General features: G+C 43.0%; 1 protein-coding gene across 6 annotated transcripts in view; it reads right to left on the bottom strand.

Moving 5' to 3' along the window:
- MAPK10 (mitogen-activated protein kinase 10) overlaps positions 1-24,958 on the bottom strand; it is a 408,832-nt gene that overhangs the window by 294,450 nt on the left and 89,424 nt on the right. For 2 of the 6 annotated variants that reach the window (XM_019552888.1, XM_019552887.1), the window contains exon 1: positions 6,606-6,665. The exons of 1 other annotated variant lie outside the window; for it this stretch is intronic. In XM_019552888.1, the coding sequence (XP_019408433.1) occupies positions 6,606-6,650 (45 nt within the window). In that variant the 5' untranslated portion in view covers positions 6,651-6,665. Of the gene's footprint in view, positions 1-6,605; positions 6,671-24,958 lie in introns of those variants that run through there. 3 more of the 6 variants (XM_019552890.1, XM_019552885.1, XM_019552884.1) reach the window with 3 other exon arrangements.

The following is a 24,958-nucleotide window of genomic DNA, read 5'->3' as shown; positions in this document are numbered from 1 at the left end:
TTACTAACTGTTCCTGGTAAGGAAGCACCTATTTCACAGTCCTTCAGAATGTATTTAACTTATTCTAATGAAGTTAGATTTGTTTTTGCTTCAATACAGCCCTAGGCCCTTAACATAGTAGTAAATGCTCCTAGTTTATTTTTAACTGGAGAAAAAATGCATGCTGTGTTATGTACAATGATGCATTTCACCATTGCACCTCCATCCCTTTTCAAAATTTTAGGTCTATTAATGTCAGTCTTTGTTTACTGAGTCTTGTGTTGCTAAGTCCCCTGAAGACCTCAAGTAGCAGCTTCATCTAGTTAACATATGTTCATATACAGCGGCCAGTCTGATGAGGCAAGGTGCAGCTCCTGCTCCCAAATCAAAAGTATAAACTTTGTTGATGACCTGACAAATCAACTCTACTTCACAAAATACCCCTCTCACTTAGGGGAAAGCTCCTAGGCCTGGGAAATAGGACACCATCAGTTCAACTCTCACCTTGCTTAACTTCTCTGTACATTCTTATATGACTCAATAAAGCCATGAGTCCATTCCAGGAAAGGTTTACTGAGCACTTACTCCAATTCTTTCAAACAAGTTGGCAAAGGATTTATGCACATTTATACTGTAGGCCACAGGCCCAGATCTCAAACAGGGAGAAGGGGAATAGATAAATAAAAACTATCTACTATCCCACCCACTGAACAATCCTTCCTTGCCAAGTGACTAAATAAGTTTTAGTTATCATAATGATAGTTAGGATATAGTTATAAATATAACTAGATATATAGATATAACTATAATGATATATAGTTTAGTTATAACTAATGTATACCATGTACCTCTTCAAATTGTAGAAATAGAATCCAGAACTCCTGATCATCAGAATTCTACTGCTGAGTAATAAATAGTTGTACAGCCCCAGAGGACATGTAGACCAACTTGACCAACTTTCAGTGGCTTGTTTACAAACAGGCCAATAATTTGGGTTACATCAATTAATAAGAGCCTAAACAAATAATCTCTCAATCAAGGAATGCAAAGGGATATGTAAGGGATGATATAGATGTGATTCTCTCATTAAGAAAGCCTCTGTAGAAGAGATTTAACTTTAATCTCCCCATACCAGTGGATATTAAAATGCCAAACATACTCCATTTTCAGCTATCTTGTGTATCTTTTAACAAAAATTAAAAGTGACCTCAGTAGTTTAAGATGGACTAAGTTATTGAGTACATGGGATTTGTAACAGTCAGATGTGCTAAACCATTAGTATAATTTTACAAAAAGTATCCAAGGTCACAGCTAAGTTTTTGCACAAAACTTTGATCAAGATATCATGTATATTGTTACTTTTGGTTACATGGAAGATGGAAGCTATACAGAACAGGAGAGTGTGTTACCAGCTACACTGAAGGAAGTATGGAGGTAAAAAGGGAATAATCTAAGTCTTATCCCTTTATTTTATATTTCCACTCCTTAAAAGTTACAGCCCCCAAAGCCTTACATTGCCACTAGGCATATTTTTTTTATTGTTGTTAAATTGATACAGCTCTAGGTTTGTACAAAGACACACTGACATTTAGAACATTCAGATGATAGTTAGCAAATGACAGGCCTACAGAAGTTAATGGATGTCTTGCCACTGAAAGTTTGGCCTAAGGGAAACATTTGCCTTATGGTCTAGTACTTGATCCTTCTGTCATTCAAGTCACAAAAAGTTAGAGGTGTGCTGTGACAGGAGTATCAATATCGGAGCCTTTCTGGGAGTGGCCCCGCCCTCCTGTAATGGGCCAACCACCTGCTTACTCTCCTGCCAAGCCTTGATCTTACTTGATTAGAAGATGGTTGTAATCAGCAGAATGCTGCCCATTTTTCCATGCCCCGGTGACAGGGGGCGCTACCTGTGGCTCCTTTTCCTCCCCTACACCGCAGCCCAAGCCTTGCAGATGGAGTTGACGTGGTTTGACCTGGGCCTTGTTATGTTCTGGCCCTCCTCTTTACTCCCAGGGCTCCTCACTGCCCCCTCTCTTCCTCGATCTGGGGCTCCTCACTGCCCTCTCTCTTGGGGCTCCCCACTGCCCCCTTCTCTCTCTCTGGGACTCCTCGCTGCCCCCTTCTCTCTCTCTGGGACTCCTCGCTGCCCCCTGGCTCTGGGGCTTCTTACCACCCCTCTGGCTCTGGGGCTTCTCGCTGCCCCCCTGGCTCCGGGGCTGGGGCCAATATGCCCCCAAACAAAGCTGCACCCTCTCTGGTGCCAGGAGACCCCACACTACCGTGGAGCTCCTATGAGGCCTCCTCCACCCCAATAGCCTTGCCTGGTCCTCCGATCAAAACAGTAAACATAAAACATAAAGCCCCTGGGCTACAACATAAAAACTAGACCGTCCAATCAAACAAAAACCTACTCCCTACTACAGAGTGAGGGAGCGGGGGAGGAAGGATGGCTCCCTGCCCTCAGCAGTGACCAGGGGATGCTCTCAATACCAGAGTCCTCCCCTCTGTCTGTCCAAGCTGAGTCCCTACTCCCACGGCTGCTGGAGAGGGACTGCCCTCCTGGCCTCAACCTGGGCTTAAGAAGGAATAAGCCCTGCCCCTTCTTGTCAGCTGGTTTTACCAGTTGCCCCGGCAACCAGCACCTGTGCAGCCCTGGTGACTGGCAACTGAGCCTCCCCCTTTCTGCCACTAGGGGTCTCCCCAGAGCAGTCTCCACTCTCAGGCGCAGGGCACCTGAGTGCACTGCAACATGTGCCTTCAGTCCAATGAAGGGTGCCTTGAGTCCAAAAAGGCTGAGAAACACAGCCCTAAAGTATATTAAGAATACAGTTGGAGGTAAGTACCTGGAGTACACAATGCAAGTCACGCTCTATTTTTTGGGATACACAGTTCATGGAATAGGCAGTTCTGCTGACATGCAATGATAGACAAACATACACCCATCTCAGCGATTCTTTACTCACATTTAAAAGTGCATGTGAATCCTACCATCTCCCATCTCTTTTGGCCCTGTGATGGGGAAGGTTATTTCTTTATCTCATAGTTATGACTTCATTGCTGTTACATCAATGATGATGCATCATAACCGCCATCCAGGAGATAAAAACATATTAGCAAATGTGCTCCTCTTAGAAATAAGAAAAAAAAAATGATAGTCATTTGAAGTGTAAAGACCTCAGTCAAAGAAAACAAAGCAAACCAAGTGATCCATGAGTAGAACAGAGAGATAGAAACAAGTACAACAAACTTAACACATTTCACTACTAGTGAACAAAAGAAATCTACCTCCCAAAATTCTGAGAACCACAGCTTTTCTTAGAGTTGTTATTCCACGTAAAAATGTTAGTGTACTCTGACTCCTAAGAACAAAATGCAATCATTTTCAAGAATCTAGAAGCATCCTTTGGAGCTCGAAATGGATGCATTTACCTTAATCCTCTATATTTTTCCTTTCTTTCCATCCCACACACCCCCCTCAAGCCACAATGTTTGACCTGATCATTCCATGTTACCCAGATCTCATTCTATATCATATGAATTCTGCTTGGAAGTAGAACTTGACAGTTATCTTATAACTTAGAAAAGTCTGCTTTTTGAGATATCAATTTTTTACTGGCATGTCTCTATAGCTCAGAGGATATCTGGGATTTGTCCCTTCCCCAAATAAGATCTTAGGGTGCTGACAGTTGTGCAGCTCCCTGCTGTAACTCACGGAGCTTCACAGGAAGTGTCATGAGTTACAGTGACTACCCTAACTCAACAGACATTCTCAGCTGGGTCCAGTGGGGTGGAGGAATTGAGCTCCACTTTGGAGCTGCTTGCATGTCTGCAGCATTTCTCCCCTAGCCCTCCCCCCCTCCAACACCCCAGCTCTGGTGCTGTCTTCAGGATGGGAGGGGAAGAAGGGAGGGGAGTGAGCTCAATCTGGATTTTGCCCATTCTATGCTGGAGGGGGAGGTGTGGATTGAAGTCCCCTACCTCATGGGGGGCTGTAGGCTGCTGACCCCTGCTCTAAATTAAAGCTTGCATCCTCAAAAAGATAACCTCACCTCAGTGACCCTAAGCAATGAGAAGTCTGCTACCCACTATAGCAAAAAGCCTCTCAATGCTCAAGTTCTCAGGAATCCCACCAGTGATCTCTCCAATTCCAGTAACTCCATCTTACATATAACCCATTACATCTCCTTATTTATCTTACAATTCTTGTATTAATCCCTGTAGTGGGCTGTAGCCCAACTGGAAGCAAGCAAAGCATGATTATAACCCTGCCTTGACAGAGTGGGCCAGCTTAGAATAATTACTGGCTGGCCCATAGGAGTTAAAAAGCTCCCAGAGAGAGACAGATAAGGAGAGAAGAGAGAAGGCTACGAGGCTAAAAGTTGTAGTCAGCTAGAGAACTTTCTTGGGGTCTGGGAGAAGACTCCAGCAGAACTGAGGCAGATAGAGAGAGAAAGGGAAGGTTCTGAGGTGAGAGGCTGCAGTGCAGAGCCAGTGTGGCCCTCTCAGGATCTCAGGAAAGACTCTAGGTGAATCAGAGAACTTACTACAGAGAAGGAAAATATTACTGCAGATGTGGGGAAGCAGTATGAAACTGAGGTCACCTTCTCAGGGTCTGGGAAAAGACTCCAGGATTCCAAGTTAACCCTTTATGGACTGTGTTTACATTTGATTGCTGATTGCTTACACTAATTCCTTCCAGGAGGGAGTTTGCCCTGCAAAGACAAAGATTGTGAATGAGCAATCCCCAACTGACAACAGAAAGACTTTATCACATATTTGTGTCCTATGAGGCAAGTTTGCCTGAGACAAATAAAAACTGTGTTTGAGAAACCTAATATCCCTATACAAACCTCATTTTCTCCACTTCAAACAATAATTTTCTATGTGACACTATATCAAATGCTTTGCTTAAATCTAGACAGCTTGGATCTATTGTCTTGCCCTTGTGTATGAATCTAAAGCTATGGTTCAAGTCCCAGAGCAGAAAGGGATGCCCATAAGAAGGAACTTAATTACTTCAAACGATATAAGATTATACGATTGACTTCCTTCTCTGGGTCCTCTAGAAAGTTAAGCGCTCTTTGTATCTGCTTTCTACACTCATTTCTTTGTAGGAGGAGTTCTCTTCATACTTGCATCTTGTACATATCTGAGAACATTTATTGTTGCTATTTATCATTTACTAAGTACAAATAATACCACCATAATGCTCAGCTTCATAAAGGCAGCAATCTAACAATATGTTTTGTTCCAGGGTGTGGTTATGTACCAAAATATTTACACTGGTGAAGGCCTCACTGGATGCAGTTATACAGTTAAAGAGGTCTTCTATTGATACAGAATATTTAAATTCAAACTGAAAACATTTCTATACTGGTACAATTATATCCATACTTGTGGGGAATTGTACCATTTTGACTATGCCAGTTTAGTTAAAACAATGCAAATTCCTATTTTAAACAAACCAATTGCTCATTAAACATTGAGATGCATAAAACTAAGTATTTTCCTCCATCCCTTCTTATCATTGTTATATGTCACACAACATATATGATGCTATTCACATAGCTGGTACGCCGACCAGAAAAGGATTAGTTTGTTTGGAGTTTTTGTCAATTTTAACATATGATAATCATTTAACATGGGCTCCAGATATAAAAATTCAATCCAATGAAAAACAAACAAACAAAAAAACAGTGGTAGAAAGATTAACTGCATTCCCCTACACACAATAAATCACTCTACAAAACCAGTTTTTTCCCCTGTTCCAAATAATTCTCCCCAGCACCCCAAGGAGCAGGGCATTAGGTAAACCATGCATGCACTAAAATGAAAGAAAACAAGTGAGTAAGTAGAAAGGATTTTCATTCAAATAATTAATCCTTTGTCTTACTCTAGGTGAAAGAAAAAAAAGACATCACAGGAAAAGTTGTGGAGAAAGCAAGGATCTTCAGATTGTTTGAAATCAAAGTCCCAGCTTTATATTATGGCTGTGGTTAAAAGAGGCAGGGAGAAAGTTTCATGACAAAGCAATATGTCTGAGTCACTGTTTTATACAGATTTACTAGTGTTATAAGATGGATGGATGGCTTTCTGCATGGTAGATTGTTTTAAATGGTCTGCACTGGGTGTCATAAAGCCTTAGTTAATAGGGGAACTGGCCTGAAGGCCTAGCTAACAAATGTAACCTTCAAAGATGGCAGCTGAAATAGTCTGAATGCACATTAAGCCAACCAAAACAGCCATTATTCAGTAACCCCTCATTGTTGCACTCCATTTGGTGCAGAATGAATGACTATTTCCAGCCCCCGGGCACATTCTTTAACATAGGCTTTTTGCCCTCATCATTCTTTGAGACTGTCATTATCTGTCAGTCAACACATTTACTAAAGTGAGGCTTAGGGAATGGGTTGCAAACTGGAAAGATGACGGTACAAAGACCAGAGGAAGAGTGTTACATCTGAAGATTTTTCTTCACATACATAAATGACCACACTGCACTTTTCATAGACTTCTGAGTTTACTATCATTTAGTAAGGTAAGAAGTCAATGAGAAAAACACCTTCCATGTCCATGGCTAAATTAAGAGATAAAAATTAGGTGGCATTTACTATCTGACTGACCCTCACTCTCCACTGGAATAATGAAATTGTAGCACCAAGCACCATTCTGAAACAGAGAACACACAGAAGTTGGAAATTTTGACGCATGGGAATTTTTATTACTTGGGCTATGAAAATCATTAGCCCATAAAAATGTTTAATGGACTTTGGAATTACATTAAAATATCACCAGAATATCTTCAATTCAGTCTGTAGTGAAAGGTTTTGCATATATACTTCTTGCCAAGGTTGGACACAAAAATATTGGGCGCTGACAGAAGTGGCATTTGTTGCATGATTTGTCCCCTAAAAACGCTCTACAGCTGTGCCATGACACACATGCACGACTGCTGACCACTTTAAAAGTGGCCCATCAGGCAACAAATTAACCCTCATCTAATGAGGGATCAGATGAATCTGACTTCTGTTCCCTAGGGTCAGTTTGTCAGTGTGATCAGGGCTGGACTGCATCAGCCCAGCCTTCCCCCTGATGCTGCCTGCAGGAAGGGAAGGAGACGGGAGAGGGAGACAGCTGCAGGCTGGGGTTTGCCTGACCCGAGCTGCGGTGGCAGGGAGTAGAGCACCCGCCCATCTCATGGCTCACCCTAGCCGTCCTCCACCCCACTCCAAGTCAGGTCGGGCAAAACCTAGCCTGCAGCTTCATTCCCCTTCCCTTCCTTTCTTGCAGACACCACTGGAGCTAGGCAGGAGGGTGGGGGGTTCCCTAAGCTAAAGAGACTGCAAGCACGCTCCTCTGCTTGATTGGCTCCGAAGTGGAGCTCAATTCCACACCACACCCCCCCCAAACCAGGTGAGTTGCTCTAACTCATGGTGCTTTATGTGAATTGCCATGAGTTAGAGCAGGGACCTGCATATCTGTCAGTACCCATTATGGTTTACTGATACACACTAATAACTAGGGCTATGGAAAGCTTTGGTCCCTGATTTGATTTGGTGGAGATTCAACTCAATTCAGTGGCCAAATCTTGGAATCTCAAACAAATCAGAGGACCCTTTAATCTCTCCAAATCAAAACAGAACCCTCCAAATTGATTTAGACAAATTTAGAAATATTCAGTGATTTGGATATAGACACAGCTTTAAATGGTTTTGCTACTTACCTCTAGGTAGCAGGCAGCTTATGAATACTGCAATGCTGGGGCACATGGAGTGTCCCACAGAAGCACATGGGGCTCCCCAGCATGCTTGGCAGCAGACCCAGAAGTGGACCAGAAGCACTTCTGGTCCACTTCTGGGTCTGCCTGGCTCAGCCTCCTGGGTCTGGGCGGACACCTGGGGTCCCCCTGCGGCCGATTGCCGAGCTGGGGAGGTGCAGGGTGCCCCCTGCATGGTCCCCAGCAGACCCAGAAGTACTTCCAGGTTTGCTGACAACCATGCAGGGTGGGCCCCCGCACTCCTGTGGAATACTTTATCTGTCCCACCATCGCAGTGTTTCCAACACACGCCTGTTGTGACGGCCAGAACCAGAGGGATTAATAAGCAATAAATATGTGCTTCTTGGAAGCATTTGGAATTTTTGCCTAATATAAAGCTTGTAAGTTTGTAACCCACAAATGTAACTTGTCTGTCATAAGTTTAACCAAAATGATAAAACTAACTGTTTGTGGAACTGACTGGGCCCCAAAGGCAAAGCTGTAGCTGCAAGATTAGCTGACCTAACGGTTTTTGCTCAGGGTTCAGCCTTGATGATAAAAACTGGATCTAAATCTGCCTTTGCTTCACTCCCAACTCTGCCTCCTCAATCCTGAACCAAACAGCCCAGTGGCTGATATAGTTGCAGCACCCAGTCAGCCTGCAATTAAATTGATACACTCACAGTACCCAGATGGCCTGTGACAGCCTGGTACCTCGAGGCATGTAGAAAAAATATTTAAAGCTGTGTCTACATCTGAATCACTGATTGTCCGAATCAGCATCGAATCTTCAGATTCAGCTGAATTGAATCTGGGACAGTGATCCAAATCAACAAATTGAATCACTGTCCCCAATTCGGGCTGAATCTGAATCGAATAGGGCCCATTTCTCACACTCCTACTGATAACATGGATAAAACAAAAAGAGCAGTGCTTACTGCATCCGTCTTTGTTTCTAAATGCAAGAGCTGTGCTCCCTTAAAATAACCCAGTCTGTCATCTGTGGTACCCCTTGATCCACAGCCATTGTGTTTACTGACAAAACCCCCTATGAATTATCACAAAACACAAAAGATTCAGCAACACACAGGCTAACTTTAATGGTAAGAGTGATCACATTGACTTCAGTAGGATTCCTTATCTCCTGAAGTACTTTGCTGGTGCAAAGTCCTGGGTAAATTAATCTGAATGTATAGTGTACTATTTACAGAACAAGGGCAAAGGCTTGGCTGGGCTCTACAGTCTTCATTTAATTTCTAATCTAACATTCATTCTGTGTGAAAAAAAATAAAAATCAAGGAACATGGCATCAGGTATGGACTAAAGGAGAGGAAAACTGTAACTAAGTTGAAAGGAAATTGAAGCACATCTCAAAGTCCAAAACTTTACTACTTTTGCCTTTTCTGAATTAACATACCTTCCAGATATATAACAAATTATACAATAAATTCAGGGGGTTTTTCCTATATTGATGAAATGTGGAATAAACTCCCCTAAAATATATTTAGATATTATGAACATAAGACAGTATCATGTAACCAAATATGACCTGTGCTGCTTGTGTACCACTCACTCATTCCCTCAGTACCTGTTATGGAGTATCTGTATACACTTGAACTAACCCCACAAGGATGCCTCAATTGCCACCCTGTTTATTCCATTCATTAATTACTCTCCCCAAATATGAAGGATTTCCTAACACCTAGTTACAACCACCTCCTCCACTAGCTTCATGCCACTCCTCCTTGTCTTAGAATCAACAGAGACTTTTTTAAAAAAGCAAATGGAAAACGAATGCTCCAGACTGGTCTTGTGTCATTATTCTTCCATTTGTTTTCTCTATATTAGTTAGCATTACTTAGTTGGTTCAATACAAAAAGCCTCACTTGGAAGTGCTATAGGTAGCCACAGATCTCACAGTCTGTAAAATATCACCGGCTGTTCTGGGAGGGAACTGCAGTGAGATACAATAAAACAAAAACTTATGAATAATTTCCATATTTGAACAGAGTATTGCATATTTGAAAGTTATCCAGGACAAGTTAACCCTGTAGCAACAGAAAGTATTTTACAGTCCCTTGGGCTTGCTCCCATTCCATTCATATCAATAGCAAAATGCCAATGGACAGTAGTGGAGACAGAATTATGCTTCTAGGACTTGGAAATATTAGACTCCCTTTAAAGCAATATTCCAAAATACACCTGCCAATCCCTGATTTGTCAGAGCAAATCAATTAGAAACCAATGTTTTGGTATTCTGTTATGACAGCAACTGGCAGCCTATGGCCTGCATGCCAGATCTAGCCTGCAAAGAGGTCCAGTTCAACCCACAAAGGTCCAATCTGGCACAGGGAACTCTGCCCTGTAGAGCTGCTGCTGCATTGTGTTTGCACTTACCCTCGCTGGAGAAGAGATGAGGGTCAACTGCAAGGGTAAGCACAGGTTACTGGCCACTCCAGGGGCAGAGACTTGTGGCCCATGGAAGGGGCTGGGTCACAAAGTTTTGCCAACCCCCGTGCTATGATTTGAAGTAGCCTGGATCTGATTTTAACCAGTTGGTTTGTATTTTCTTTGAATTTCTAAAAACATACAAAGCAGCAAAGTATACTAAGAAAGATGGAGGCACCCAAGGTAGCAGATCCAAAGAGGTGTGGTGGTGTAGTTGCACCCTGTTGTGATTCCTCTTTCACCCAAATTTTAAAACTAGCTGCTAGGAGGCACAACAGCATTTCTATTCAGGCAGCAGTGAGGATCACTGGCTCAGTATAATCTACCTGACTTCATCTAAACTCTTCATTCCACAAGTGCTATCTATCCTCTCTCCTTTGTAATGGCCTTTATGTTTACCCTTTCTTGTGCAATTCTATGTCTGTTATCAGTTCCTGGTAATGTAGCCCTTATTTCACAACCCTGCAGACTGTTTTTAACTCTAGCTAAAAACATCATAAACTAACGTGTAGAAATAACTCAGATGAACAGTACCTCAGGTGTGGAAATAACTTTCAGTGGGCACGTCTACATGAGAGACTTACTGTGAAGTTGACTGATTCACTCCACAATAAACATCTCAATGTCTACTCGTGCAGGGCTACTAGGCTGGAGCAAAGTAATAAACTCCACAACTGGAGTAAACTAATAAACTCCACGTTTTTTACTCCACAGCACTGCACATGTAGATGCTGATGCAGCTGGCCGGGCCATGATGGTGCTTCAGTGCAGGGGCTGCCTTCTGGCTAGCCCCACACTGGAGAACTTCTGTGCCCCGGCCAGCCCTTCTGCGGCACACTGAGCCAGGTCAGAGGAGCCCCGGGCTGGCAGGCTAACCCCACAGACTATCAGCTGTGGCTGCTCTGACCCAGCTCAACGTGCTGCAGTCCTGGATGCACATTCAAATGGCATGCCCAGAACTAAAACTCTGGACCAGTAAGCACTAGAGTTTATTTCTCTGCATTAATTGCATGTGTAGATGGGCCCAGTGAAGCACTGGATGCACTACCAAGATGTTCAGGAAGACTAGATTCTGTTTATGAATCTGAAAGAGATGTGCATTTAATCCTAATGACTATAGAACTAATGAAACAGCATCGTTTGATTATTTTTGTCCACTTCTGTTTCTTATATATGACATTTGCTATATCAAATTAATGCACATTCCAATAAATATTTCTTCAGTCTGAATAATATAGCCTAGGTATCTAGTATAGTTAGAAAACTTCATGTTTCTTTTTAACTACCCCTTTTCAAAATCCTAGATCAGCCTATGGAGGCAACTACATACAGGGAGATAAAGCGGTCTCTTGAGTAGGGCAAATCGGGGTGACTGCCCTGGCCCCATGCTTTGTGGGGGGGCCCACCTGGAGCTGGCAGCTCAGCACCGCACCATGAAAGAAGCGTCCAGCCACTCACCACCCCATCCTGCTGCATACCACCAGCTTCGTGTCCAGCGAAGAGCAGCTCATTTGGGATGCGTGGAATCTGCTTGGCCCTGGGTGACAAATTTAATTGCTATGGCACTGCCATGCCCTGCCTTTGCGGGGTTCCACAGCCCCATGCAGTTTTAAAGGGGCCCCACATAGGCTGATTTGCCTCAGGCCCTGCATCCCCTAGGGTCGGCTCTGCATAGAGAGATCCCAAAACAATGTATATATTCTTGGATATATTTAGAATACTGAGAGTAAACTAATTTCATATTATTGTTAAAAGTGGCCAAGGGGGCTGGGGAACTAGGGACAGCTTGGATTTTACAAAATAATCACAATGCATTGCGTTAAATATAGAATGTTGGCTTGGTAAGGACCCTCCTCATCAGTCCTGTCTTCAAAGATACACTTAGTGAAAACAAGAAGTTATAGGAGGAGTTTGAAATAAATCCACCTCAAGCACTTCCACCTTCTACAACAAAATTTAACTAGCTCAAACAAAATGACTCAACATTCCACAAGTTTGAGACTGACTGCAATTCTAGATCGCCACCCAATTGTAAAATTCAACCTACCTCCAAACACCAAAACTGGATAGATGAGGTTTTTGCATTTGATAGATATTCTCCATAAAGGGCATTGGATCTGTACTGCATAAGGTCAGAAATGCCAACCATAATCCACAGTATATAATTTTGGCATTGAGAAGTGCAAGAATAAAGTTCAAGAGGTCTTATTCTGCTAGGGAAGATTAAAAGATCTCCAAATGTGAATGCTGTAAATATGGAAAGGAAAATACAAACTTTACAATTAAACCCACAAGAAATTCCTGTTTGCTCCTTGGTCTCAGGCTGGTATAGACCTATTTAAATGACAATACCCTTGTTAGCAAGCCATTTTTTGTGGGAGAAGGAGACAGAACTGAAAGGTTAGACAACACATCAAGGCAATATCAGTGTAAATTGCTATATGCTCACCCTAGGATTCCATAAGACTGAATAACGGATAATGACCCACAACTCACACGGAGCTTATTCCTATAATTCTCTTAGACATTTCATTCAAGCAGTCTAAGTCAAGACCTACCCATATAAGTCAACGTAGGTAACAGAAACTTAAGAACAAATAATTAGGGCTCAACTTAGAATGCTCCAATTGCAAAACAGAATTAATACTGTACCTGTCTTACTGGAATGTTGTACAGTTGTTGTTTTTTTAATGCAACTTTGTATCCAATACCTATTACTTTCCTAAAGCCTAGGAAAAGAAAAACAATTTGACAGAGGAAAAAAAAGTGGTTTCTCCACTGTGCATAAAAGGTAAGGGATAACGAGCTTTTTTTCAAAGAAATTTTGAGAGTGAACCTGATGTAGTAGGTGGACCTGTATTAACTTTGATTGCACTCATTTACAAATTCTGTATAAAGATCCAGGGTCAATTCTTCTGTCAGTTGTTTAACTCGAATAATTGCTCTCGCATCATTGGAGTTATGCCACATATATAACAGCCCACATTAGAGAAGAATTTGCCCTTTGGTACCAAAAGTAGGTAATAAGGCTAACTACTAGCTGGTTCTGAGTTTTAAAGGCATCAAAAATAAAAGTATATATAGCTTTTTTATGAAAGAGTTATAAACATTAACTAACATTTTTCTCTGAACTCCTCCATGATACAGTTCTTACTCCTTTATCTCCAATTATTGCATGAACTGCAATCTTACATGCAGACTTTTTGCACTGTCTGTATTCCCAATATGGAGACTATTTAAATTTGGAATCTTCATTGAATCTGACCACACTTTAAACTCAATCCCAATTCTGAATGTAGACCACTGACATTTAGACTTACCACATTTCTCCACATCCAAAACAACTGTGAATTTAAGATGATGTGCACAATAATTAGAGTCTTTACATGGAAAAATATAATTTTGTTATAAATTTCCATGGATTTTGTTACTAATTTCTAATTAGTGGAAGGTCACCTAAAATTCATCCCTCTCACTGCTGTGGCAGGGAAAATGTGACAGGAGGAGGAAGGGCCAGACCCCTGCATTTTGCTCTCCTGCTCTTTGCCCCCCTGCTACACACCCCCTGCCACCTTCCCCTCCATCCCAGTGCCTGCCTACTACTCCCTACTGCCCCATCTTTTGCCCCCATGCCTATACCTGTCCCCACACTCCCTGCCTCCCCACCCCTTGCCCTCTGCCTCCTTGTACTCACCCCTGCAGTCTATCCCCATTGCCCCCCATATCTGCCCCCCGCATTTCCCTGTCCTCTCCCACCTTACCTTTTGCTGCTGCTCTGCTCCTCCAGAGCAGTCAGCAGCAGTGTAGCCCCAGGCTGGCCTCAGCCCAGCCTGCCCAAGGAGAAGCTGCAGTGGCTCTCAACCTGGCCAGGTTGAATCTGGAAGAACCAGAGCCAGAAGGTAAGGAGGGAAGGGGGAGAAAGCACAGGCCCAGAAGCAAGGGTGGGGGCAGGTTGCAGGTTCCTCCTCCACACCCACCTACATGGTCTCCCTTGTTCTCCCCACAGCCACATGCCTCCTCCCACAAATGAGCCAGTCCAGCCCAGAGCCAGCATCAGCTCACCTCCACCTTCAGCCCCAAGCACAGTGCCAAAGCTGAAGTGGAGCGACTACCTGCTCACGGTTGGTATTCAAATCTAAAAGGAGCCTTTTTCCCCTTGTCTTGGATTCAAGTGAATACAATATTGTTATTTTATTTAATTTTAATCAAATTATCCAGTGACTGTAAGGAACAGGACTAGGAGCAATGGCCTCAGCCTCCAGCAGAGGAAATTTAGACTGGAGATTAAGAGGAACTGTCTGACTATGAGAGTGGTGAACTACCTAGAGAAGTTATGAAATCTTCATCCTTGGAAGCTTTCAAGACCAGGTTAGACAGATACTTGTCAGGTATGATTTAGTCAGGGATGAAACTGCCTTGAGCAAGGGGATGGACTAGATGACCTGGTGAAATCCCTTCCAACCCTACTTTCCTATGATCCAGTGCCCAAATCTAATCAGAGTTAAAGAAACAAAATACCTGACATAGGTGACATTTAGACTTACCTATTCTCATTAAATAGGTGAGAACTAAGCTCAGCTGGTAATAAAATGCACTATAGCAAAATGTATCATTCGCATTCCTTAAATCAGAAGGGTTTTTTTCCAAAGCCCAGAAGCTCACTGCAATCTGGTATGCCTGCTCATAAACCCAGTTAAGACAACTCATCATCAAACACATGCAAAACCGTGACCATGTGTAAGACTATATAAAATCAGACTCTTTCATTTGACAACCATCAGAGCAATAATTCTTTCATTCCCTTCTGTCACAGGCAAATAGCAACAATACTTAAAAACAAGTTGATGGGAAAACAGCCCATGCTGTCAGTTCTCACAGTACATATTTGAGTACAAATAAGTTCTATTAAATGACTGATTGACTAGCACCTCAAAAACTAGATGTACCCTCCATGGGCTCCTGGTATTTTCTTTACTTTAATGTGAGATGTTCTTAATTGCAGGAGTAACAGGTGCCTGCTTTGGATGCCTCTTAAAAAAAATCATCAAAATTAATGTTTCATATTCCATTTCTCGGAAACAGGTGTTCTGCTGAAAAGCTCTCAGGTTGCAGAAGGAAATAAACCCTTTGTATTTTCCAGCACCTGTAAGGCAGCTTCTATTGCATTTCTAATGTAACACACAGTAAAGTGGACACAAGTTAACCTATTCTAGTTGTTCACTAGAATAGGGCTGTTCAAGTAGTGGCCTGCAGGCCACATGCGGCTCATGAGGGGCTCCTGCCTAGCAGTAGCTCACCTCGCCACTGTAGATGCAGTGATGTCCACCAGGGTCTGTACGCTCTCCCTCCCTCTCCAGCTTTTGGTTCCTGCCCCTATTCCCTGGGGTGGGACAGTGCAGCAGGAGGCGGCCTGGGTCCCCATGCTGTGCTTAGAGTTAGTGGAGGGAGCTGTCAGCATGCTAGTGTGTGCAGCAGTGGAACTGAGGTGCTTATACTGGATATGCAGCAGAGAGAGGGCTGGGATACTAACACTGCAGGCAGTGGCAGAAGGGGAACCACACATGTGGTATACCCAGCAAGGTGAGGCTGTGTGCATGGCAAAGGGGGAGCCAGACCCCCCACCCCCCGCCAAGAAGCTAGAGAGCCCTGGGCTAGAGCATTTCCAAATATGTTCTGAAGCCAGATGTAGGACAGGACCTTACAGTGTCATTAAAAGAAAACCTAGAGGTATGATGCATAATGATTAAATTACAAAAGCCCCAGGCCATTTATATATGAGACCACTACAGTCTGGCCAAACAAAACAAACTAAACACAAAAGCTTAAAATCACACGCAAGCCATATTTTGCAACTCAGGACAGAGATCCTTTTAAAGGAGTAATACAGCAGGCCTCATTAGAGACAACTTCATTACACTGAAAATGGACACACAAGTAGCTGAAACTGATTTTCCCCTCAGCTTTAAATGACTAAAAGTGTTTTCTGTATGATAGAAAAGTGAGATGCTTTCTGTGAACTAAGAGTCAAAGTTTAAAGACAGAAGGAACCATTCTGATCATGTAAGCCTTCTTTACTACATAATGCATATGTTGCATTTCCCCTTGCAGTTCCTAGTTCAGGCCCGTAAGTTCTGGCTGACCTAAAGCATATATTGTTACTTAATCTTGATTTAAGGGCTTCATGCAACAGAGAATCTACTGCATTTTTAAATTGTTCTAGTAGTTAATTACCTTTACAGTTTAAGCCTTATTTTTTAGTTTCAGTTTGTATCACTTCTGTTTCCAGCTCTTAGATCTTGCTAAACCTTTGTCTGCTAAATTAAAGGCCCTTCTACTATCAAAAAATATTTTCCCCTTCTAACTTTTTCTTGTACAAATTAAATAGCTTGAGTTTCTTTAGTGCCCCACTAACAGGCAAGCTTTCCAGACCTTAAATAATTTTTGGTAGTTTTTTTTCCAATTTGTCAACATTTTTTTTTAAGTGTGAACACCAGAACTGGACACAGTATTTAGTAGCCCTACTACCAATGTTTGCACACCCTCTCTGAGGAGATCATTTTAAAAAAAGACCATGAGCGATCATTCTTAGAAAAATAATAAAGACTGCTGTCCTCTACTGGAAACGTAGAGGGACAAAAGTTCTGCCACCTTCAAAGCCTTGCCTCTGGTTGGTAGCAGCTGCTTTAGAAGTTGGAGCAAGAAGCCCAGCAGAAGCCAGTTACAGAAGAAAGTGGAATAAGATTTTTTCCCCCCAATCTTCCTTCCAAAAACAAAAAAACAAAAACAAAACAAAAAAATCCTCAAAAGGGTTTTCTTCTTCCTTACTATTGCAACTTTTAATGGTGTTATCTGTACAGATAGCCAATTATGGGATCTTAAAAAAATCTTTTTACTATTTTGGCCTTTTAGTGGTAAATAGCAGAGACTAATCTTGCTGTAGTGGAGCACTGCAGCAGGGCAGCCACAGCGTAGTTCTGGGCAGCCCAGCTCCACTTCTGAGCAGCACATGTTGCCCCCACATGATCTTATGATCCAGTGCCCAAATTCAATTACAGTTAAATAAAGAGACAGAATACCTGACATACAGAAATCAAATAGGTGAGAACTGAGCTCAGCTGATAATAAAATGCCCTATACTGAAATGTATACTGCATTTAAAAAAAAAAACATGTTGCTCCCTTGCAGCACAGAGAACAACTGAACATGTGGAATGTGGTGCCACAGACATATCTGTGGAGCCATATACTGCACAGCTGCACTCGTCTGAATGTGGCCCCTGAGCACATCACCTGCTTGGTCAGTCATTACTAGGGCATCACTTGTTACACAGCTTAGAGGAGGCAGAAACAAAAGCAGAAAATTTATTTCTTGGGTATTCCTGAAGTGACATTCTAAGTAGCAGTAAACTAAGAATGGTCACCCAGTGGTCTACCTCATGTATCCAAAATACGAACTGAATAAGCAACACATTTTTATGGACCCTAAATTGGACCACTTACAGTAATTTCATTATGAAGCTAAGTAAGCTTTGATCTGTGTCCTTATTTCCCCAAGATGAATGAGAAACCGTGCATCTAAAATTTATTCCACTTGTTGTATATGAATCTTGTAGGGCTAAAGCAAGGCCTTGTAGTGCTAAAGTGAGGCCATCTCCTTGTCCTTTCGCCTCCATTTCATAAAAGTGGACACAGCACTTACGAGACGGCTGGGAGAGGAGAGATGCTGTGTATGAGCTACTGATAAGATATGAAACTAGCTGAATCTGGTCAACAGAGGAGTCTTGTCTACAGAGAAACCTTGAAGGCGGTACAAGGATTGTTTTTGTAAGATAAGATACATCTTGGCCAGAATATATGGGGCATGTAGTCACAAGAGTTAAACTTCAGTGTTCACGCTCACAGTGCCACTTGATTGGATAAAATAGTGATTTAGTTAATAGATGATTGGGTATTTTTACAAGCACAAGCTAATCATGAACTAATGCTGACGTACTAACAAAGTATAAAATAGTATTATATCTGGTAGGCAGGGTCCCTCCTTGGAGGCACTTCGCTACAGTGAATAAAGATTCTGTATCTGACTTTGGATACTTGCTCTGCATGATCATTGCCCCAGCCTAGAGCGAACTGCACATGGCTTTAAGAGCGTAATTTGTAACATACTGTAGTACCCAGGTGCCAGGAAAAATGAACAGACTCTTGAGTGTAGACAGAACATGAGCTCTCTCTGCACATCAGTAATCTTCTGTGGTTGCTTTCTGTGAGTGTCTAAGCAAATTGTTAGGAGGAGAATGCCCAACCCCCTGAACTCCAGCTATCTAAATGAGCAGACTTCCTTTCTGCTACAGTAAATATCATTAAACTCTCTCCATACATTACAGATTATGAGTAACTGATCACATGATTAGTTGGATGGTAAATTCACTGTTTTGAAGATGCAAGAAACATTTAATGCAGTTGGAATACAGACAGTCCCCACCTCCTTCTTTTGCTAAGTAAAAGCAAGAATTAGTCCAGAAATTATTTTAAATGTATTGCATGCAAGGTAGCTTAGAAATAAAGGAACACAAGATCAGATCCTGTTTTGCTGACCTGAAGAGGTATTGAAATAGAGCTCATGTGCCAGTCAGTCTGGCTACCTTCCCAATTTGGGCCAAAACATCCTTGAGAGAAAGAATGCAGGCATTTCATTTGATCTTGAACTGATTTTCTCAGGGTTTGATCTGGGTGAAAAACAGGAGCAGCACAGTCATTTACACACACTGTCCTTTTAAACTTCATTGCTCTTCCTTTGCCAGCAGATGGCCAGCAAGAGCACACAGCCTGCCCCCTGAAAACCTCAGTAACCTGAGCCAGCCTTAGGGAAAATGGTGCCCTGGGCAAACATGTATTTTAGTACCAACCCTCAAATCAGTGGTGCTGCTGCAGGCAGAAGCAGGTAGGCAGGGGTGTGGGGCACAGTCTAGTGGAGAGGCAGGCACATGGCAGGCATACGGGCAGGCAGGCACTACTGCCTGACCCAGCTCCTCAGGAGCAGTGGCTGAAGGTGAGAGGTGAACTGGCCTGGGCTGGAGTGGGGATTGGCCAGGGCAGAGCAGGGCAAGAGTGGGCTGTGTGTGTGTGTACGCGTGTGTGTGCATGTGCGCGTGTGTGTGTGTGTGTGTGTGTGCGCACGCGCGCGTGCGTGTGCATGTGCATGCACGCGTGTGTACACACCCACCTAACCATGCCCCCCTGGGTGGTCACCCACACTGGCCACCCCTAAAGCCAGCTCTGTCAATAACCATACAGACATACAAAAGGATGTCCCAAGAAAAAGTGGTAGTACATTTTAGTAGCATATTTCAGAGGGAATTGAAGCAGGACAGTGAATGTTTATGTCTATAAAAATTATCCCTCTGGCAAGATGCCTTTGGCAAGAGATTGGACTAGATGACCTCAGAAGGTCCCTTCCACCCCCAATTCTCTATGATTCTAAGTCCCAAGCCCTCTTGTCCCAGGCCAAGTAGTACTGTGGGACACTTACATTGCCTGACAGAGACTCCTCTAGATCCTATCACCAGAGAACAAATTCTCTGACCCTTTTTAACTTCAGGAAGTTTGAAAGTATGAAGTATGTATGGAAGAAAACTCCCCGGGGCCCTCAGCAAATCTCAGAGGGCTCTCAGAAGACAAGGTAAAGGAGGATCAGGATCTATCAGAATAATGAAAACAATGCAAATTAAGCAAAAGATCAGGGATTTGTATTTTTATAAACCCCAACTAATTATAAAATACATCAACTCAATAATCCTCTTTACTAGTTTCCTTTAAAAAATGGTGCTTGAAACCATTTCAGCCTGTCCAATATCCCAGAGAAATAGAAGTTTAAGTATAATTTATGATAAGGCCTTGTGATAGTCACCCTTTGGCATTCCACCCCTCCCATTAACTTGTTTCCATATGCAACTTTGTAGCTACAAGTACCTCCTATTTATAAACATTAAGATTGTCCATGAATAATGGTTTTAGTCATGTTCGTCTAAAAGCATAGGCAGACAAAACTCTTGGGGTAGAGGCAATATCTTTTATTAGACCAACTAAATAATAGCAAAAAAAGTCTTTGTTTATAAGCTTTCAGGTTCAAATGCCCTTCTTCAGGTATAGGAGAATCCAAAGATTGAAAAAGTTCTCCCAGATAAAAACAAAACGTCATGTTGCACAGGAGAAGTAAAAGATGGTAGGGTTCCCCTGGGTATAACAGTCCATTTAAAAAAATGTTGCTCTGTGAGTATGCAAAATAGGGACAGACAATAGGCTGAAGCAGTCTTGTTACCTGCAACTATTTAGTTGATCTAATAATAGATACCACCTCTACCCCAAGAGTTTTGTCTGCCTATGTTTTTAGACAGAGTTTTGTCTGCCTATGTTTTTAGGCAACACAGCTAAAACCAATATCCCTGAAACATGGAAGATATCATAATTAGCCATTTTGAAATGAAGATTTTTCAAAGCACTTAGCAAGTTTTCTTGAAATCCAATGATACCCCTGTGTAAACTATGGAAGTATACTAAGAAGAAAAACATGGCACAGAGCTGAAGAGACATTTGGCAAACACTTTACTCTCACCATGTAGTAATTTGATAATAGCTCTGCTGATATCAACAGAAGTACTTGTATTGAGTAGCAACTTACTCTACAAGCAAAAGATTCAATCTGAATCTAAGTTACTGACTCAGAGTAGATCTAAAATGAAAACACAGGATCTCCAGTTTCCAGTATTCTGCCATCACCTATAACACTTCCTCTACTTTCACAGAAATTAAAAACCATTTGAATATCTTAAGGAAGAAAGTGAACTGACATGGAATTTGATAGGCTAAAATCAAACAAAGACTATATCAAAGTTTGCCATGCAACTCTCTTCTCCACCCTCCTCCCACCTCCCGTCCCCCATCCACACTGGTAATATTGTACAGAATACCTGCAATGTTGGAGGCAAAAAAAATAAACCCCAAACAAATCAAAATGCAGAAACCTTCAACAACACAATAAGTAGGCAGTAAAAGTAGAATAAAAATACACTTAAGATATGGTTTGCCTCTGTTTGCGTTATGCTGTTGGCAGTTATTCCTTGTAATAACTCCCAGTTTCTATGGCATTAGTGCTCATTTAGACTGCAAGCATCCAAAATGCAGGAATGCAAAATGAGAAAAAGAAAATAAAGTATGAATTTATGACTCAGCACATGGGCTTTGAATTTCCTCTCAGTTACTTTGGTATAAAGCTAGAGTAACTCCAGGGGAGTCAAATTTAAACTGATATAGAATTGCTGTAAGTGAAGAAAGAAGTTGGCCCTGTGTATCACTATCTAAATTATGCTTGTACATTATGATGCTATATAATTCTGGGTTTTGAAAATTTAGGGCTGGCTAGCCCAGACTTGGGTGAAGCTCAGAGTAGCACTGCATTAAGAAGTACTGGGAGGAAATTGTGCATCAGGAGGTGAAATATCCTGCTGCAGCTCCTCAGCTTGCAGAGAAATGCACAAGCTGCATCTTTCCTTGTGAAGGAGCTGACAACTTCCCTGTTAGTCAGCTTTAAGAAAGCTAAAACAGAACAAAGGCAAGCAATTTTCCCATCTCCTAACCTCATTCCTTTGTACTATAATTGCCTCTGACCCTGCAGTGTAAAGATGCCATCCCCTATATCCTCACGCAAAGGCCAATCATATTGAATTATGCATTAGTAATTTGCAAATTCTTCCACCACATCTGTATTAATAAACTACACATCTACCTCTCTACTCCAGACAGGTCCCTTCTGTGCAAACTGCAGTCTAAGCCTGTTTCTCTGGAATCCCCTTGCAGATAATGTAAGGGTCAACTCAAGATCAAGATCTCTGTTGCTCGTGTGAATGCCACCTGCCTCCACATACATCATTCCCTGTTACCTCCTTTCTTGGTCGCTACGGACTAAACTCCTGTCCTGCTTATCACTCATCTGAAACCTGGGGGTCATTTTTGACTCAGGCATCATGTTACATCCTCTAATCTCACACCTTGTAGATTCTTTCTGCCCGACATCCCTTTTCCATTCCAAGTGCAACACTTGAAGGACTGCTTTGGGGTAGATTTTGTAAGTCTTTCTGGTGAGTTCAAGGTCATTGTGAGTCAAACTCCCATAATTTTCCAGGAAATTCCCAGAAACTTTTGAGAACTGCTATAATTTCTGGGTGCTTATTTCTCATGAGGCTCAGATGAATGACCAGATCTTGTTCCAAAACAAAAGTGATTACTATAGCTTTATAAAATTATAGGAAACCCAAGGTGGCTATGAAGATGTGGTAGAGCAGCATTTCCCAACCTATGGGTCATGTCCTAAAAGTGGGTTGCAAGACTATATGAAAGGGTCACGAACAAATCTTAAAAATGGATTCTCCTTTAAAGGAGAAAAGTGTGGTTACCTGCAGGTTTCCCCTGGCAGGCTGGCAGAGTTCCAGCCTGCAAGGGGCTGCTTGGGGCTGTGGGGAGCAGGAGGAGGGCAGTCAGGCAAGGGGCACTATGTGCATGTGCACTTGCACACATGCATGTGGCAACCAGGCAGCATAGAGAGAAGCTCCCTGCAGGTAAGTATATGGGGTGGGGGCAAAGATGACATGTCAGAAGACATGGGGGGAAAGGCCACAGGCAATGCATTGTGGGGCACATGCCCCCCCCAGATTTGTGCACCCACAATGGGCATGGGGCTGTAGCCTGGCCAGACCAGCACAGGCAGAAGATGCCTCTGCAGCCCAGCAGAAAGGACCCAGCATAGGAGGGCAGAGCAGGGTGATGTCATTCATTGCTGCCACCACCACTAGGATCTCTGTGCCAGCTGCGCTGCTAGCAATACAAGAAATAACAGATGGGAAAGGAATAGTGCTGTCTTCACCTCCTCCTGCCACTAGCCACTCACCTTTTACCTGACTGCCATGGTGCAGCCACCACCACTGCTCCCCCCCAAGCCACAGCTCTACCCATAGGGGATGTGGGGCAGTGGGCAGTGCAGGCAGCCTGAGGGGAGCGGTGGCAGCAGCAGCAGGGTCGTGGCAGTGGGGTACAGCTACAGCCCAGACCACGAGTGGCTGGAGGTCGGCGGAGCCTGGGGCAGCACCCCTAGCCCCATCCATTACTTCTCACACTGCTGGCAGCACAGCTGGTGCAGGGGTCCCAGAAGTGGGGGCAACGAGTCTCACCACTGCACTCTGCCCTCCCATGCTAGGTCCTGCCTGCTGGGCTGTGGAGGTGGCTCCTGTCTGTGCCAGTCCAGCCAGGTTGCAGCCCCATGCCCTCTGTAGGTGCATAAATCTGGGGGGTATATGCCTCCCCATGCCACACACACACACACATCTTCTGCCTCACACTGGGGGACTGGGCCCTGGGGATGGGGAGGCAGTGCGTCAAGAGTGAGGGACACCAGCAGAGCTGAAGGATGCGGGCCTGTGGGTTGAGGGGGGTCACTGGTAGGGCCAGGGGCCTGCTTTATACCTAAACTATTTACTGGGTCAGGACTGACAGCATTGATGTTTACAAATCGGTCCTGGTACAAAAAAGATTGACAACCACTGTGGTAAAAGGTATTCTGGCCATAACTAGAGCCAGGGAAATGGGATGCACAGTGTTGACCCTTGATAATGCAAAAGTAAGTATTAGAGTGTTGTTCTTAGATATCATTGACTACACTGGAGTGGTAACCTAAGGCCTATGGACCAGATTTAGCCTGCAGACATGAGGCTTCAGTGGTGGGTGGCAGTAGTGGCAGCTTAAGCCTAGCACCCATCCACCTACCTCTGACTAACTAGATCAATCCAGCCGGTAGCCTTAAAAGATTGCCAACCACTACCCTACATAACTGGTGATGAGTTCACCCTTATTTGTATGTATGCATTCTCTTAATCATCCCCATGACAGGGTGTCTGAGTTAAGGGAGGGGAGATTTTCAGAGGAAAGGATGGGGGAAGTACTGATGCATTATTAAATGCTAGCAACTGTTTCCATGGGAATATCTTTTTAGATTTACTGATGGAGTTTGTCTTACTTTTTTTAACCAAGATTTACATAGGTTTTATATATGGGAAAATGAGTATGTTTATAGATGAATAAAATGTAATTATATAATATTAAAATATAACGTGCTTGATGTACTCTTCATACAGAGATAATTTGTCAAAATAAACTATTAAGTACACAAACATATTGTCCAGCTGCAATATATAACCCAATTACCAGAGTAAAGCAGAAGGGCAATAGGGTTTGTAGATGCCAGGAACAGGAAATTCATGTAATGTGATTCCAATTTCCTTTTGTCTTATGAAGGGGGAGGAAGGAGTATGACTGGAATGTACAGGACAGAAATGGTGATGCACAACAAATGTGTACACAAATGCAAAAATATATTTGGGGTCTATTGCTGGGGCAGCTGTGCCATCTACTTCAGAATCTTCAAGTTGTCATTAAGTGGTTCCTCTACAGTCACTGGTTCTTAGAACTCATATTTTCCAGCTCATGCCAAAAAACGTCTAGTACAAGATCCCTTCCTGATATCTGCCCTTTCAAAATCAGCAAATTTGGGTCTGGGAGCTCAGGTGGTGTTTTCATCGATCCTCCCAGTCTCGGGCTATGGACTGAAGAGGGAGAGGAGGATCCACGCAGTGAACCAAAGACTGCGGAGCTGGTGTCATCGGGAAGGCTTTGGCTTCCATGACCACAGCCCGCTCTTTGGCGAGAGAGGCAGCGAGCTGCTGGGAAGAGA

The sequence above is a fragment of the Crocodylus porosus genome, unplaced genomic scaffold, assembly GCF_001723895.1.
Source record: "Crocodylus porosus isolate Cpor-Errol unplaced genomic scaffold, CroPor_comp1, whole genome shotgun sequence".
Taxonomy (NCBI): domain Eukaryota; kingdom Metazoa; phylum Chordata; order Crocodylia; family Crocodylidae; genus Crocodylus; species Crocodylus porosus.
The sequence above is the reverse complement of the archived record's forward strand: the minus strand, read 5'-3'. Positions and strand labels throughout refer to the sequence as shown.